The 14,639-nt window shown below is 40.3% G+C and overlaps 2 protein-coding genes and 5 non-coding genes across 7 annotated transcripts in view; 4 read left to right on the top strand and 3 right to left on the bottom strand.

The window, feature by feature from the left end:
• The window catches only part of zbtb40 (zinc finger and BTB domain containing 40), a 390,649-nt gene that overhangs the window by 284,202 nt on the left and 91,808 nt on the right, over nt 1-14,639 (bottom strand). The window lies entirely within an intron of this gene.
• stimate (STIM activating enhance) lies at nt 3,703-14,557 on the top strand. The gene is made up of 8 exons (XM_087801197.1): nt 3,703-4,510; nt 8,354-8,402; nt 8,478-8,573; nt 8,631-8,752; nt 9,651-9,763; nt 11,274-11,351; nt 11,420-11,563; nt 13,524-14,557. Exons 1-8 carry the CDS (start codon nt 4,327-4,329, stop codon nt 13,635-13,637), a joined length of 900 nt encoding a protein of 299 aa, XP_087657323.1. The 5' UTR covers nt 3,703-4,326; the 3' UTR covers nt 13,638-14,557.
• Nucleotides 9,998-10,069, bottom strand: trnae-cuc (transfer RNA glutamic acid (anticodon CUC)). The gene has a single exon. It is a non-coding gene; the product is annotated as a tRNA-Glu (tRNA).
• On the bottom strand, nt 10,342-10,413 carry trnae-cuc (transfer RNA glutamic acid (anticodon CUC)). The gene has a single exon. It is a non-coding gene; the product is annotated as a tRNA-Glu (tRNA).
• On the top strand, nt 11,961-12,033 carry trnar-acg (transfer RNA arginine (anticodon ACG)). The gene has a single exon. It is a non-coding gene; the product is annotated as a tRNA-Arg (tRNA).
• Nucleotides 12,360-12,432, top strand: trnar-acg (transfer RNA arginine (anticodon ACG)). Its single transcript has one exon. It is a non-coding gene; the product is annotated as a tRNA-Arg (tRNA).
• trnar-acg (transfer RNA arginine (anticodon ACG)) lies at nt 12,782-12,854 on the top strand. Its single transcript has one exon. It is a non-coding gene; the product is annotated as a tRNA-Arg (tRNA).

Below are 14,639 nucleotides of genomic sequence, written 5' to 3'. Positions count from 1 at the left end.
ACCTGTACATGATGTCCATCTGAGTGATCATTCTCTTGTCTTGTTTAACCTGGACTTCATCCCTGAACCTAAAGTTAGATCTCAGAGGCGTGTCATCTCAGCTGATACTGTAGATAAATGTTCTACTATTTTTGACCCTCTTTCCTTTGATGACTGCCCAAACGTGGACAGTTTGATTCACTGTTTCACTACTCATTGTGTTGAAATACTGTTGGATCAAGTGGCACCTGTTAAATCTAACTTGAAAATTCCGAAAAAAACGGTGCCCTTGGACAAATGAAGATCTCTAAAGAGAGTCTAAAGAGACTTTGTCGAAAGACTGAGCGTCTCTGGAAGTCCACTAAACTTGAGGTGCACAGACTTCACCTCAGGGATCTGATGTCTTCTTACAATGAGATGGTGGAAACTGCTAGATCTGATTACATCAGAAAACTGGTAGCAGCAAATAAGAAAAAACCCCAAAAGTGTTGTTTGACACGATTAATTCTCTCGTGTCTCCTGCTCCTCAAATCAAGTCTGTCTTCCGTGAAGCTGACAGCAATGCATTGTTGAGATTTTTAATTGACAAATTAAATTGATTAAAGAGAAAATCTCTCCCTCTTTGTGTGGAACCCCTCCTGTCTCTGAGCCCCTCTCCTCCTCTTGGTCTTCCTTCAGTGCTGTATCTCTGGGTAATATTTCAGCAGGTGAACAAGATGAAACCCTCCTCTTGCTCAAATGATGTCCTTCCTTGTAGGCTTTTTATCAAAGTATTTGATGTAATTGGGCCATGGGTTACCAATATGGTGAACCTCTCCCTATCCACAGGGGTTTTTCCCAAAGCATTTAAACATGCCATTGTGGAGCCTTTGCTCAAAAAGCCAGGCTTAGACCAGACTGACCTCAGTAATTTCAGGCCTATTTCTAAGCTCCCTTTCTTGTCCAAGATCTTGGAGAAGGTGGTGTCTGAGCAGCTGTCTTTGTTCCTGGATCAGAGCGACCATGAGAAGTTTCAGTCTGGCTTCCGTAAACATCACTCTTTGGAGACAGCCTTACTGAAAGTGTCCAGTGACGACATGATATAGGCTTCCTTGGGTCAATTCACTGTTCTGGTTCTCTTGGATCTGTCCTCAGCCTTTGACACAGTTGAGCACCAGATACTGCTGAGAAGACTGAGGGATGAAGTGGGACTGTCTGGGTCTGTATTACAGTGGTTCTCATCATACCTTTCTGGGCTCAGTTTTAGTGTATCTGCCAATCAAATGAGGTCTGAATCGGAAGATCTGTTGTGTGGAGTCCCTCAAGGTTTTGTTCTGGGTCCTTTATTGTTTTTGCTGTACTTGATTCCCCTGGGTAAAATCATTCAACATTTCCTGATGTTTCTTACCACATTTTTGCTGATGACATCCAGCTCTACTGCTCTTTTGATCCAACTGAGCCCTTGATGCTGAACAGCTTAGTCAATTGTTTGCTAGAAATCAAACAATGGCTGAGTGAAAACACTTTACAGTTAAATGCGGAGAAAACTGAAACTCTGATCGGTTATTGCTCCTGATGATAAAGTTCCAGGGTTGAGTCAGTACTTGGGTGACTTAGGTCAGTCTGTCAAACTGAGCCTGAGAAACCTGGGTGTTGTATTTGATAAAGACATGTCTCTTGTTCAACACTGCAGAAAACTGACAAGAAACTGTTTCCTTCAACTGAGAAAAATCTCCAAACTTAGGAAAATGTTGTCACAACAAGATCTGGAGTTTATAATCCATGTGTTTGTGTCTTCTCGCCTGGACTATTGCAACAGTTGACTCGCTCAAGTAGAAGAACTCACCTTTCTCCGATCCTTAAAACTCATCACTGGCTTCCAGTTTCTTTCAGGATCAACTTTAAAATTCTGGTTCTTACTTTCAGATCTATTCATGGTCAGGCTCCTCCTTACATCAGTGATCTGATCCAGCCTTACACCCCAGCTCGGGCTCTGAGGTCTGTGGATCAGAATCTACTGATGGTTCCACGCACACGGTTCAGGACCAGAGGAGAGAAATCCTTCTAAGCTGTTGCTCCTAACCTTTGGAACGATCTTCCTCTCTCTTTGCGCTTGATGGAGTCAAGAATCAAGAAACATCTTAAGACGTTTTATTCGTGCAGGCTTTTCCCGGATTTTCTGGAACTCCTGTGTTGTTCTCAGTGTTATCTTGACCTTAGAAGTATATGCTTTATTGCATATTGTTGTGACCCTGGTCTGGAAAAGTGCTATATAAATACAAATTACTTACTTACTGAATTATTTATGAGGTCAAAAATCATGCAGAAACAAACAATTTAATTTTTTATTTATGTCTATTATCCATTACTAGTCTCCAAGTATGACCATAGGTTGTTATTTTTTTTACTACTTTTGGCTTTTGTGAGTATGAATTGCCCCTCAAAATAAATGATATGCTTTTATATAAAGATGTTAAACACTACACGTTATTTAAAATACAAACAATAATACATTTTAGTTGATTTATTTAGTTTGATTTTCACTCCATTAATTTTGCTTGATGGCCCCTCACAACAGCCATATACATTTATTTCTTTAAACGGCCCCTGAGAAAATTAAGTTACCCGCCTATGATGTAGACTGGCATATGATGGTAAAGATATATCTGTTTATTTTATGAAAAAAAGTATTATTGGTTACGGTAAAAATGTAGAGGAATGAATGTCTGAGGTGTCAAAGTATTGTTTGCATGTCGTCTGTCTTAAATCATTTTTACAGCTGACAATTGTATTTTATATTTATTATTGTAATAACTAAAAAAAAACTTTTTTTTATTTATTTTTGTCAGACTCTGTGTTCTTGCCCTTTTGTGTCCTTTTTGTGAATATTTGTAGCCCCACATCATTTCAGTAAATATTAAATAAGATTTAGAAGAAAAAAAAACGATTTTCTCTCAATGTCTTTTATACAATAAGTGTATTAATACTTTATAAACAGTATATTAAGGTTTAATTTATGTCTCTTCTTTCTTTTTTTTCTCCAAGTTTCCCATTATAGTATGGCTCTTCCTCCCTCTCTTTTGGCTGAAGGACCCCTCACAACAGTCACAGTATATAATAATGTGGCCCCTGAGGAAATTGAAATTCCCACTTCTGCTGTAAAGGTAACTAGCATGTAGAGCATCTTAAACATTTCTTACTATCAAAACATTCATCTAGACAACACCATCTCACCAGGGAGAAAACTAACAGGGGAAAATCACAGCAAATCTTACAGTGTTATTGTGACTCTTAACTGACTCCTTTAAGAAACATCTTAAGACGTTTTTATTTGTTCAGGCTTTTCCTTGATTTTCTGGAACTCCTGTTGTATTATCAGTTTTATCTTGATCTTTAAAGTATATACTTTATTGAGTATTGTTTTGATTGTTTAAGCGCTTTGTGACCCTGGTCTGGAAAAGCGCTATACAAATAAAAACTACTTACTTACTTACTTACTTTAGACGAGTGTTAATTCTATTAAACTTCAGGTTGACTTTTAATATTGACACACTTTCTATTATTGTCCTCCATAATGATGATTATCTCTCCGGGTTAAAGCTGTGCGAAACGAGATGTAATAATATAATAGTCTATGTTTTGACTACATTTCCCATGAGGCGTATGGGGAAGAAAAAAAAAAGGCTGTCCACGTGACCGTGCGTCTGTCAACATGAGTGGGCGCTGCAGCGAGAGGAGAGTCGAGGGAAGTCTGATGGATCAAGTCCTGACCTGTTATCTTCTCTAAAGTCAGTCTTTTCTGTGGGGGGAAAAAAAAAGTAAAAGGGCGCCCGCTTTCGTTCCAGACGAACAGGTTTGCATGCTCGACTCTCAGCGTCCTCGCGGGAGGAGTTTGTTATCTTTGGTGTTAGCGTTTGTGCGGTTAGCTTGGAAGCTAGTGGCTCCACGTCAGGATCCCCCGCATCTCTTCTTCTCCACTTCCGATGTTCGCCGGAGAAAATACTTATCTAGCTCGCTTGACAAACACGCTGCAAAACTCGTCAAACGAGAAAAACAATTGGGATTTATCAACGAGGTTTCACATCTAGACTGTGTTATGTATCCGTGTTAGCTTCACTGGCAGGAAATGTTTCTATTCCATGGAAGCTTTTCATATTTAATGTTGGACAAGTGATCGAAACTTCTCGAAAGTTCCCGGCTGACATGGTGACCAGGGTTGCTTCTGGAGCAGGAGGAGGATGAGTGTTTCACCGAGGACAGGATGCTACCATCTTTCGACTGCATCGATTAGCTGACCACTGCCGGCTGGAGAGGACTCAAGGATCAGCACCCCAGTCAGTGAAACAACAAGTTTTCCTCCAGCTTCAAATGGCTCTCAACATGGTGTCCCACCCGGGAGACTCGGCAGGTCCGGTGCTGCCCAACATGTCGGTGCCCTCCAGCCCCTCGCCGGGGACGGACAACAAGGGCTGCCAGAATGGGGCTCTGATGAACTCGTTCGGGATCTTCCTTCAGGGACTCCTGGCGATGATGGCCTTCAGCATCCTCATGCGTGAGTATCCGCCTGATATCCGACACCGACAGGAAGTGGTCCGATTGAAACTCCCTATTGATTGACTGTAGCTAAGAAGGAAACAAAGACATTTGAGTGGTCCAGGAATGATTGAGAAGATGGAGATGGGTTTCTTTATGACAACACATCAATGGTGATTGTTCTCTTTCAGTCAGTAACAAGAGCAGTTTGACAAAAAACAAAAGGTTGTCATTACATCACAACAACGTAATGGAGAGAGACCAGTGCCATGTGCTCTGTGTCCTTATTGCTGTCACAAAAATGTTGTGTATATTTACGTTATATTACATTTTCACAGTGGCCCAAACATAAGGTTTGATCATTTTTAAGGCTGCATCCAAAAGCAACCAAAAGGGAACAAGTACGCCATAAAATTGCCAATGACAACAACATGTTTATACATTTCTTTATCTCTTAATAATTACCCAAATTATTTTGAGGGGAAGGAAATTTTCATAAAAAAACGTCCAAGAAAAATGGGAGGAACGAAAGGTTGTGTTTGGCTCCGAGGCCACACTGTGTTGTAAACAAAAAAGAAAGTTCATACAGTAAGTAAGAAGGTAAAGGTTATTTGTAAAGCGCCTTTGTGGACCAGGGTCACAAAGCGCTTTAACAATGAAAAACAATACACAGTAGAACAACACTGTAGAAAACTGACCAGAAACTGTTTCCTATAACTGAGAAACGTCTCTAAACTAAGGAAAATTATGTCACAATGGAATTTATAATCCATGCTTTTGTGTTTTTTCGTTTAGACTATTGTAACAGTTTATTTTGGTGTGTAAAAGAGCTGTCTCGCCTGCAGTATATACAAAACTCTGCGGCAAGAATTCTGACCCGCTCTAGTAGAAGAACTCACATTTCCCTGATCGTTAAAACTCTTCACTGGCTTCCAGTTTCTTTCAGGATCAGCTTTAAAATTCTGGTTCTTACTTTCAGATCTATTCATGGTCAGTAGCTCCTTCATGAGTGTCTTTTTATTCCTTCTTCTTGTGTTAAAGTTTATTTAAAACCAGTTTCTAATTCAAAACTCCAACTACCGAAGCAGCTTCCAACTTTTGACCAACCACAGCTTCAAGACTGATAAAACATTAATCACAAATCTTTCCTGAACTTTATTTAGGATCTTATTAAAATAATTTTAATCCTGACATCCCTAGAATCTACTGTAATAACAATGTAATTACACAATCTTATAATTATCTAGTTCCTTTCGATGTTTTTCTGGTTGTAAGGTCTGTTGCAGTTTTTCATGGAAGTGATTGTGTTTATTCTTGAAGTTATAAAATGGTAATTTATTAATTCTCCAGCATGCTCTCTCTGTGATTGTAATATAAGCTATGTTTAACCTCACTGAATAACTGACATGATAAAATATTAGAAGTGAAATATTGAGTCGAAATGTCAAAAAGATTATACAACGATTAAGGGGTGGGCTCCTAAAGAAAAGAACATTCTCATAGTTATCATGTATTCTGATATTTGACCTCTTTTCATTGTGCCTCTTCTTGCCTGGCAAACTCAAAAAAAGCTCTTTTGTGGTGTAATTTAACTCTACATAGGACATGTCTGACACACGCATGCATGTAAACACACTATTGGAATTAAGATTGATCACGAAGCATCGTCAATAAGACGGATGTTTATCAGTCTAAGCAGAACCGGGTCATTTATCAGGCGCCTGAGCTTCTTTTCTCCACCAAAAGCTTGCTGACATGTCTTGAAAACTTCTGATAGCTTGTTTTCGTATTTTGTGGTGTGCCAGAATACAGATCAGAAAACTGACTTCTTGCTTGTCCAGAAATATCTTGCTGAATTTTGAGTTGCACTGGTTACATTGTTAACGCCGCCTCGGGCAAAATATCACACCCCTGTTGTGCGATTTTCCGGGTCCAAATCCACCTCTTCAGACGGACTTCAGTCAAGGTCTGAATTTAGTCTCTATGGCTCTGTTAAAAATTGGATTTTCAGCAGAATGGATTTTGACCCAGATCAAAGGGGTGACGTTTGAGTTCATCCTTCCACAGAAGACCAGTCTGCTGTGCAAACATCCAAGTGTTGTCCCTCATTAATCATTGACAATGTTTTTTGCTTATGAAGCTCAGGTCACCTTCAAAACGCTTTAGGAGAGAAACACTGTCCAACACCAGCTAGTGTGTAACCAAAGCCCTGTTTCCCTCCAGACGGTGTCTGTCACTGGCTGGTCTGGGTGACCTCATGAGAGCAGCAGCTCCTTCTGTCGCACTGTAGCCTGCAGGGTAGTTTTGGGTAATGCTGGGTTGTTGGAGCAGCTCTTTAAACACAGGTTGAAGGTATTTGCTTAATGCTACACTAAATAACACAACCAGGTGCGAACAGGGTGTGCTCACGCTTTCTCTCTCCAGTCAGAGATGGTGTCACATCCTCCAGTTATATTTACTCAACAGCTCCAACAGGTTTGAGTTGAGATGTTATCGACTGAAATACAGAGGTCAGCTGTATAGAAACAACATTGTGTTGGCTGTTTTGAAACCTCTGTCCAGTGCAATAAAGACATAGTCGGGTATTTAGATGTGTTTTGGTTTCTTGGGAAATATGAAAATGACGTTCTTTGTCACCGGAAAATATATTTTATGGAAAACTTTGCAACAGAAGAGAATTTTTTTTTCTGTTATGCGCTACCTCTTTAATCTGGGATAGAGTCTGAATCTTTCACTTGGTGAGTTGATCTGATCCACCTTAAAAGTCACCATAAAATACCTGCCCAACAGAATGAAAATCCAAAATGCAACCTCTTCTAATAAAGTGATATGTTCTAATAAAACATTTTTTTACACCCTACATATTAAACAGAAGCCCAGATGATAGTTCAAGCTCAAGATCAATTTAAAATGTTCCAATACTTATGTTCCAGGTCTGAGTAAATATAAGCGATGGTTGAAAATACACTTTAGGGTGAGGAAGGGAGTTTATATTTTCTACCTAATTGCCTGGCTATGTGTGGATGTGGCATGATGGTTTTTATTTTACTCGAACATTGTTGCTGATGAATGTGATGAAATGTCTTCTTTTTTTCTTTTTTTTTTGCATTTGAAAAATCTATACCTATCAATCGCATTTTTTCAATGCAGCTGCAGGCGGCCGTAGCATTCAGGAACCTGCTTCTATAACACACACTTTAGTAAGTAAATAAGTAAGTAATTTATATTTGTAGAAGTGCTTTTCCAGACCAGGGTCACAAAGCGCTTAAACAATCAAAACAATACTCAATAAAAGGTCAAGAGAACACCGAGATAAACACAGGAGTTATGTGAAAAGTAATAACTAGACTTTACACTGTGGCTCCTGCAAATCAGAGAGTGATTCATTTCAAAAGGTTTATGGGTCAGGATGGTATTTTAGAAAGACACCAAAATGTAATCATCTGGTGAGCAATGAATTTTGTTTTTGAGTCATTTTGGTAAAAGAACCGAGAAATTGTGTCATTCAAGTCAGACGAGCAAAACGACAACTCTAAAGTAGTATCAAATAAATACAATTTTAAATGATTGTAAATTATTCAGAGCATAAAATGGACTGGACACAAAATACACTGGTTTTGTAGAAATATCTATTAAAACCTTCAGTTGTCACTGCTTTCATGTGTTCCTCCATAAACTATTTCAACTTGGATTTTTAAAAGCATGACTGATGTGATATGACTGTAACATAACAGTGGGATGTGTAAACACATGTAATACAATAATTGAGTTATTGATGCTCCTGTTAAGGGTTCAAGTGTTATCTTATCTTATCTTTCATCAATATTTTTTTCTGATTCAAACTCTGCGTCTGCCTCCACAGTGAAGCGTTTAAGGGAGCCCAAACATGAGAGGAGACCCTGGAGAATCTGGTGAGGAAGCTCAGAGTGGATTCTCTGTGGAGGGCATCACGTGCAGCCTGTTGAATTTCTCGATCCTCTCCGCAGGTTCCTAGACACATCGAAGCAGGCCATCGGCATGCTGTTCATCCACTTTGCTAATGTCTACCTATCGGACCTGACGGAGGAGGATCCGTGCTCGCTGTGAGTCCTCAGACCTCCAAGCAGATTTACATGGATAACTTGTGTGTGTCCCCCTAGATACCTCATCAACTTCCTTCTGGACGCTTCGCTGGGCATGTTGTTCATCTATGGTGGGGTGAAGGCCGTCAGCGCAGTTGTCGAGTGGCGACAGTGGGAGTCCCTACGCTTTGGAGAATATGGTGAGAATAAAAGGGGATTTCGTGGTCGATCTGCAATTAAGTTGTTGTTGTTGTTATAATCATTGTTAAAGTGCAATTTTGTTTGGAGATTTAGGTGTGGAGATAATTTCACCGATTTATTTGGTTTCAAATTAAAAGTATTTATAGCCCTGGGTCAACACTAGTACTTCAGTCACCAAACTGTCATCTCTCAATGTGACCAGTAGATGGTGCCAAACTGCTGCTAAGTAAGTAAGTAATTTAGATTTATAGAGCGCTTTTCTAGACCAGGGTCACAAAGTGCTTAATCAATCAAAAAAAAAAATATATATATATATATATATATATATACTAAAAAGATCAAGATGACAACGAAAAACACAGGTGACCCAGAAAATCAGGGAAAAGCCTGCACGAATAAGAAAGTCTTAAGATGTTTCTAGAAGGTGTCAGTAGATCCATCAACCGCATAGAGAGAAAGCGACTTAAGAAAGTAATATTTGTAAAGTGCTTTTCTAGACCAGGGTCACAAAGAGCTTATACAATCAAAACAGTACTCAATAAAATATGTACTTAAAAGATAACACTGAGAACAACAGGACTTCCAGAAAATAAAACTTGCACAAATAAAAATGTCTTAAGATGTTTCTTGAAGGAGTCAGTAGGTCCATCAAGTGCAGAGAGAGAGGAAGATCGTTCCAAAGCACGGGAGCAACAAGTGGGGACATTAATTCCTAAATACTGAGATGTAGAAGTTGGGGTTCAAGCAAAAGACTTGATATGGCTTGTACTTCCACTTCCTGCTTGGCTTGCATTCTGGTGTCCTTAAAATCCATCAGTGCCACAGACGCCGTGATATCAAATGATGATCAATGGCGTGCTCAACTTCAGCTGACGTTGCCACCTCTCTTTCCTGCAGGGGAGCCGGTGCAGTGCACGGCGTGGTTGGGTCAGTGTATCCTCTACATCCTCATCATGATGTTCGAGAAGGTCCTGATCATGTTGGTTCTTCTCATTCCTCAGTGGAAGCAGGTCAGTAAAGGAGCTGACTTTGTTCTATTCTCTCTTTTCTTTTATAGACTTTGAGTTGTGGGAGTACCGATGCATCTTTAAAAGCACTTAAAAAGCACATACCTCTGCCAAAAGGAAGTCTAAATAATCTCAAATATAAAATGTAATAACAGACCTTTACTAAAACGGATTAAATAAAGTTTGAGAATTCTTACTTCTTCCGCTAACCCCCAAATCGTGTTAGAAAAAAGGTAGTTCCCTGACCGGGAATCGAACCCGGGCCGCGGCGGTGAGAGCGCCGAACCCTAACCAATAGACCACCAGGGAGGTAGTTGGCTCAAAATGTAGTGACAATCTGGTGTAAGACTATTATGGTTTGTTCTTGGAAAGTGTGAAGTACCTTGATTGTTTTCAAAAGCACTTGAAACGCACATATCGCTGCCAAGGATTGATTGGGAAGTTTCTTGGCAAAGTGGTGAAATACACAAGGTACTTGGAACAACTCTGAATAATGTCAACTATAAAGTGTCAAAAAATAAATGAAGCAAGATGTATAGAGACTTTCCCTGGCAACCCCAGACGCGGATAAAAGCAAGTAGTTCCCTGACCGGGAATCGAACCCGGGCCGCGGCGGTGAGAGCGCCGAATCCTAACCACTAGACCACCAGGGAGATGGTCAGCTGGAAATTTTAGTGACCAGCGGGTGTGCCACTGTGGAGTTATGTGCTGTGTCTCAAATCGCATACTTCTCTTAGTATACTAGAAGTTAGTATGCATCAGGATAGTGTACATACTAACTAGTACGCAAATTCTCCACACTCCACTGCCGCTACGCACTAACTGGAAATCATATGAAAGCTTCTTCTTCTACTTCTATTTAACGATGGTTGCAACCAGCTGTTGGAACGCTATCGCCGACACCTGCTGGCAGCACGTTTTGCAAGTTTGGAAAAAAATATGAATCGAAATATTCGCGAGATATTTACGCTGGTATCAGCACTGAAGACGTGTCATCCTTCTACTGCTGCGGAAAATACACCTGTACGTATATGAATATATAATCAATATCTATATGCATATATATGACGTAACTTCCGTTTACAACGTCACTAAGATGGCAGCCGTTTAGGGTGGATAGTGTCCATCGAACCATACTCAGTTTTGTGGGTGTTATAGTACGCCAATTTAGTGTGCATGGCGCACTCAATTTTGCATACTAAGAATTGAGACGCACTTGCGCACTAAAAATACTAACTTTTAGTACGCTAGTATGCGATTTGAGACACAGCACTGGTGTATTCAAATACAAACAAAACTGGGGATCCCGATCCATGAAACAACAAACTGACATATCCTATTTTTTTCTCATTATTTTTCTGTTTTTAATGGTATGTTTATTTTTTGTATTGGGAGTCGCGCTGCTGACTCTTCAAGGATGTCACTTTCTTACCAGTCAGTGGCCACTTACTCTAGTAAAAATCAAAAGTATGAATGTTTAAGGGACGTTATAATACTGTTTGTGTGTCCACAGCTGGCCCTCCTCAACCCCATCGATAACCCTGCCCTGGAACTAGCCATCGTCATGCTCATCGTTCCGTTCTTCGTCAATGTGAGTTGAAACTTATGTCCTATTTGTGTGCGTCTGATTGGTCAGCTGTGTTGATGTTTTTCCTTCAGGCCCTCATGTTTTGGGTGGTGGATAACTTTCTCATGAAAAAGCACAGAACAAAAGCGAAGCAGGAGGAGAGGGAAGAGGACACCCGGGGAAACAGCAAGGTCCGCTACAGACGAGCGCTCTCCCACGACGACTCCGAGTCAGAGGTCTGTTTGACTGGAGGCCTGTTTAAACACGACGGAAGCTTTGTTGACATCACACACAAGACGACATGTGCTCCGAGTAATCCTATACACACATCTGCAGTAGTTGTTTAAAGTTCAATGTGCATCAAATGAGTCAGGGTTTAAAAGATCAAATACACACCAAAAAAACAAATACAACAACATAATCTGTGACTCCTGTACCATGTATTCCTGTTACATATATGTAGCATGTATTTTAGCTGTATATTGTTTTTGATTGTTAAAGGGCTTTGTGACCCTGGACTGGAAAGGCGCTTTAAAAATTAACCTTTACTTTACTTCACGAAGCGGAGATAACTGGAGAGGGCTGAGTTCGATACAGGTTCTTAATGCCAACAGTGCAGCAAGAGGATCCATCGGGCTAGTGGCGCAATGGATAACGCGTCTGACTACGGATCAGAAGATTCTAGGTTCGACTCCTGGCTAGCTCGAATTTTTTTTGTTGCTCTTTTTTTTATAGTCAAACATAGAGACGGCTCTTTGGAACAACATATGTCTGCAACTAGAACATTAAACAACAGTCAATGCGATCGTTTGAATGTAAACCCATATGTTTTTTTTGAATGTGTTTCCTTTCTAGAACTAGAGAGGGCGATAAACACGACATTTAAAAAAGAACAACAGCACATACGTTGTTATGTTAAACGGTTAAGACTATGAGATATATATAAAACGAGAATTCGAACTTTTAAAATGAAACGCACACCGACATGTAGCACAGATATGTATACTCGTCTGTACTTCGCTGTTCCCCATCGGGCTAGTGGCGCAATGGATAACGCGTCTGACTACGGATCAGAAGATTCTAGGTTCGACTCCTGGCTAGCTCGAATTTTTGCTTTTGTTTCTTTTAATGTTATGATTATTTTTTTTAACCTGATTTCATTATCTGATAACGTTTGACTTGGTATTCTCACTCTTTTACATTTGTTGGGCGTTTCTTTCGGCATGAAAAGTCAGGTTTCGCGTATTTCCCCACGTGGCCGCAGATTATTGTGAATAACTCGATCTTTCATGTTAATCCTTCAACTTTAACTTCAACAAGGGACAGAATAATAGTTTAATACTTTAATATCTGCGTAATAAAAGTGTGAAAGCGTTTAAAGAAGAACACGATGTTGGGGGAAGGGCGCTGTTGAGTCACCGTCATATTGGCTTCTGACCATGGATTGTGCAAGCGGGCTAGTGGCGCAATGGATAACGCGTCTGACTACGGATCAGAAGATTCTAGGTTCGACTCCTGGCTAGCTCGGTTCTTTTGTTTTCGTGTTTTTAAAAGTAAATCACCATTTAACCATACATTATTATTTTTTTGCATTCAGACATATTGGAGCCAAATTTTATTAAAAAAATAAAAGTAAAACACATACTGTAAACACTTATTTCTCCCGCAAAGTGAAATGAATAGAGAACTTCTGTTGGTGGAACAATTTTTAATTTAGAGTTGTTGTATGAGGAAGTGTGGAAGAACAAATACGCAATAATAACGAGAAGCAGAAACGCGACCTAAGACTTCCAACAATAAAAAAGAAAAGAAGTAAAATATGAATAATAGTCAAATTCAATGAGCTCAGTTGGACAGCAGATGGCGACAGAGTTCCTGTGAACGCGAGCAAGGTTGTTGGTTTGGTATATTGAACGATAACATTACAAGTCATGATAATAAAACATGTTAACGAAGATTAACTGTTTAAAAGATTAATTTTTTTTCCAGCAAAAGCAGTATGATAGTGCAAACATCGGCCTAGGTGCCTACTTGACACGACAAGCCTGACTCTTACTGGGAATTGTACAAGTAAGAAACGTCTGAACATTTCAACGTTTCAAGGAGTCAAAAGTGTTTGATTGTTAATCATATTTTTGACACACGTGTGTTGACGTCTCTGATGACCACTCAAGTTGCTACGTTTTTTTTTTTCAGATCTTGTTCTCGGCGGACGATGAGATGGACGAGTCGGACGAGGACGACGTCCGGAGGCTCACCGGCGCGAAGACGGTGAAGAAGAAGAAGCACCGCATGGGAATCCCTGTTTGACCTTTGACCACTCCCGGTCACGCGACAGGACAACCCTTCCCTTTAAACTATGAAGATCCCCCTAAGCACGAGGAGGTCGGACTACAGCAGTAGTTTTGAGGGACTTCATGGACTTCAGGTTGATGCATATGAAACACTTGTTGCTAACAAGGATTTCCATTACCTTGATATCGATTTTTAATCGTTATGCGGTTCCGTCTTCTGTACCCTTTAAACATTGTGTGTATGGTGTCAACGTGTCCGTCTGTCCTCCTCCGTCTTCTCCGAGTTCAGCTCTTCAACTCATGACTCCAGTGTCCCTCGCGACTTTAGGAATGCATCTACCTTTTACATTTTTTGGTAGATGAAGACTTGAAACTTGTCGACACTTTCTCGTGTTTTCAAATGTAACAGAAAGTTCATTCTTCCTCCGCCTTCAAGAGCCTGTTGAGTCTGATGAGCTCATTTATGTGTCGACAGACTTTGGGTTTAGTCTCATTTTTTTTTGGGCCAAATGTCTTTTTCTCTTCTGTTTGAACTCTTCTCGTGCACAATTTCTCAAGAAGCAGCTGAGTGGTCATCGCAGTTGACGAAGTGCGCCGTCATGACTCGTGTTCTAGCCGTGTGTCCGGCCGGGGTCGCGGCTCTCGGGAGGCCCTCAAAGTTTAGAATGTGATCATGCACAGACCGAAAAACTGTTATGTGAGCCAGGACCTGACATATTCTGAGGGAGAGGTTGTGACGTTCAGGTACTCGTTTGTCCACGTGTGAATGCGGTCACTCTTCTTAAGGAGAGGTTTGGACTCTGAGTAAAGCGTCGGACGGACCACAACGGACATCCGTACTAAAGGTCTTAATCTTTTTTTTTTGCAGAGTTAAAGGTTTAACAAGGGAACTGCAGCGTCATTAGTCAATTTTTTCAATAAAATATGTGAAATGGTTATAAATGTATTTTTTTCACAGCGGTGAAAATGCTTCACCTCCAGCTATAGACCCACAGAACCCTTAACCTATACATAACCA

This window comes from Callionymus lyra, chromosome 10, assembly GCF_982586985.1.
Source record: "Callionymus lyra chromosome 10, fCalLyr1.hap1.1, whole genome shotgun sequence".
In the NCBI taxonomy this organism is placed as follows: domain Eukaryota; kingdom Metazoa; phylum Chordata; class Actinopteri; order Syngnathiformes; family Callionymidae; genus Callionymus; species Callionymus lyra.
Note: the sequence above shows the minus strand (reverse complement) of the source record. Positions and strands in the feature narration are given on the sequence as shown.

Bases quoted from the DNA above. Each gene is read 5' to 3' on its own strand.
- stimate (XM_087801197.1), top strand. From the start codon at position 4,327: ATGGCTCTCAACATGGTGTCCCACCCGGGAGACTCGGCAGGTCCGGTG. The intron at 8,574-8,630 runs GTGAGTCCTCAG...GTGTCCCCCTAG, and splicing joins GAGGAGGATCCGTGCTCGCT to ATACCTCATCAACTTCCTTC. The intron at 11,352-11,419 runs GTGAGTTGAAAC...TTTTTCCTTCAG, and splicing joins TCGTTCCGTTCTTCGTCAAT to GCCCTCATGTTTTGGGTGGT.